Source organism: Belonocnema kinseyi, chromosome 2 (genome assembly GCF_010883055.1).
Source record: "Belonocnema kinseyi isolate 2016_QV_RU_SX_M_011 chromosome 2, B_treatae_v1, whole genome shotgun sequence".
Taxonomy (NCBI): Eukaryota; Metazoa; Arthropoda; class Insecta; order Hymenoptera; family Cynipidae; genus Belonocnema; species Belonocnema kinseyi.
In genome coordinates this window covers 38,027,433-38,029,532 of record NC_046658.1, presented here as the reverse complement: position 1 = coordinate 38,029,532, position 2,100 = coordinate 38,027,433, and the positions used below count along the sequence as shown (strand labels likewise).

General features: G+C 34.8%; 1 protein-coding gene across 1 annotated transcript in view; it reads left to right on the top strand.

Annotated features, from left to right (window-relative positions):
• Positions 1–1,584, top strand: part of LOC117182638 (60S ribosomal protein L17) — a 26,393-nt gene extending 24,809 nt beyond the window's left edge. Inside the window, exons 2-3 of the mRNA XM_033375740.1 lie at positions 1,070–1,240; positions 1,372–1,584. Of these exons, the coding sequence (XP_033231631.1) occupies positions 1,070–1,240; positions 1,372–1,517 (317 nt within the window). The 3' untranslated portion in view covers positions 1,518–1,584. The remainder of the gene's footprint in view (positions 1–1,069; positions 1,241–1,371) is intronic.
• Positions 1,585–2,100: the final 516 nt, after the last annotated feature.

Sequence of the window (2,100 nt, the reverse complement as noted above, 5' to 3'; positions counted from 1 at the left end):
CATAACCGGAGCATACTATTCATCATTATTGGACCGATTGAAAATCGAAATCGCCGAAAAACGACCGCATTTGAAGAAGAAAAAACCGATTTATCATCACGACAATGCGCCTGTTCGTTCATGCTTAGCTGCACAAGCAAAATTGCATGAAATCGGCTTCGAATTGGTTCCTCAGCCACCGTATTCACCAGACCTGGCCCCCAGCGACTATTACTTGTTCCCTAACCTGAAGAGATGGCTCACCGGAAAGCGTTTTTACTCAAATGAGGAGCTCATAGCTGAAACTGAGGCGTATTTTGGAGACCTTCCGATCAAGTACTTTTCGGACGGTATCAAAAAGTTAGAAAATCGTTGGGCTCGCTGTATCGACCTAATATGAGAATATGTTGAAAAATAAAGCCGGCTTTGGCCAAAAAATCGTCTCCGTGTTTCATTTTTCAGGGACTTATCAGACTGCCTAGTAAATATCATGATGCCTACGTTTTTCCCAACATTTTCTTTCTTTTTTACGTTTTTCAGATACAGACATGTTTTCCCCAGATTTTCGCTTCAAATTTGTCTTCTTTTGCTTTTCTTCTGTTCAAAATGAAGAAATAAGTTATAATACTAGTAATGAAGTAATAAGTTGTACTTATATTTTACTTATATTTTACTTTTTATCAAGTTCATAATAGATAACATGACATATCAGTGTGAAAAATTAGTAATAAACAATCAAAAAAATAAAGCATCTACAATGTACAAGTTGATCGAACTTGTCCCTCAATCCCCACAACAAAAAGCATTTTTTCGGGAAGAAGATAACTGAATCGACCAGTATAATTGCCTTTAGATTATGTGCTTAAAATATGGCGTTCAAAAACTCAACCGTTTGGATTTAGAATAGCGTAGTTTAAAATAAGTGTTTTTTTACAATAAAATATTTTTATACAGTTTTGGTCACTGCAAAAATTGTCTTAGGTTGAAAAGGGTGCACTCATAAACTCCATACTTTGGTCTAATTTGTGCAGATTGCAGAAAAGTTCTCAAGTTTCTAGAGATTATGTTAAAATCAATTGTTTGCTTTCAGGTCGTTGGCCAAAAAAATCAGCTGAATTTTTGCTCCAGTTGTTGAAGAACGCTGAGAGTAATGCTGATTTGAGGGGTTTGGAAGTTGATCGTTTAGTTATCGAACACATACAAGTCAACCACGCCCCTTGTCTTCGACGAAGAACCTACAGAGCCCATGGACGAATCAATCGTAAGTATTTACTTTTAGTCGTTCCTTTATTTTAAAAGCAAGCTACGAAAAGTTTGCACTTTTGACATAGCTTTATAAATTCCAAGTTGACTTTACGTCTCATAATAAATTGTCACTCATTTATTTTTCAGCCTATATGAGCAGTCCAGCACATATTGAAGTAATCTTGACTGAAAAGGAAGATGTAGTTGCAAAGGCAACTGAAGAAGAGCCTTCCAAAAAGAAACTGAGCAAGAAGAAGTTGGCCAGACAAAAGGAAAAAATGATGCGAGAATAAATTTGAGTCATTTTTAAGGTCAACTGTATTCTTTTAAAGTAAACGCTTTCTTCTCCGTAGTTCTTAATCCGTATTTTTATTTCCTACATTAAGTTGCCCTGCTGACATTAGGCTTCAGTTCTATTCAGAAACTGATGATTGTGAGTAACAATGATTGAAAAAGCCGATAAAGAGTTCCTGAAAGTATCTTTAAGGTAAAGGTCTTCGAAGGCATAAAAGAAAATTAAGACTTGAAATTAATAAATTTCAAATGCTCCTAAATTTTAAAGTATTAGAATTTTAGAGCCTCAACGTTTTTCATGGCTGCCTCGGCTTTTTTTCCACAAAAAGGAAAATGTTTAAAAACTGAATTCGGAGATGCTATAAAATATCATAGCACACGTTCCCGGACTCTTTTTGAGGGATAATAACAAAAAAAATTATTGTGCTAAATAAAAATGTTATGCATATGTATCATTTTAAGGTTACGTCGTCTTTCATGTTTGCCTTTCCCATAATATGAAAATTATTTATGAAATGAACTTTTTTGATTGCCTGCAAACAAGGTTAGTTCCGGGAGATTAGTTACTATGTTGATTTGTAA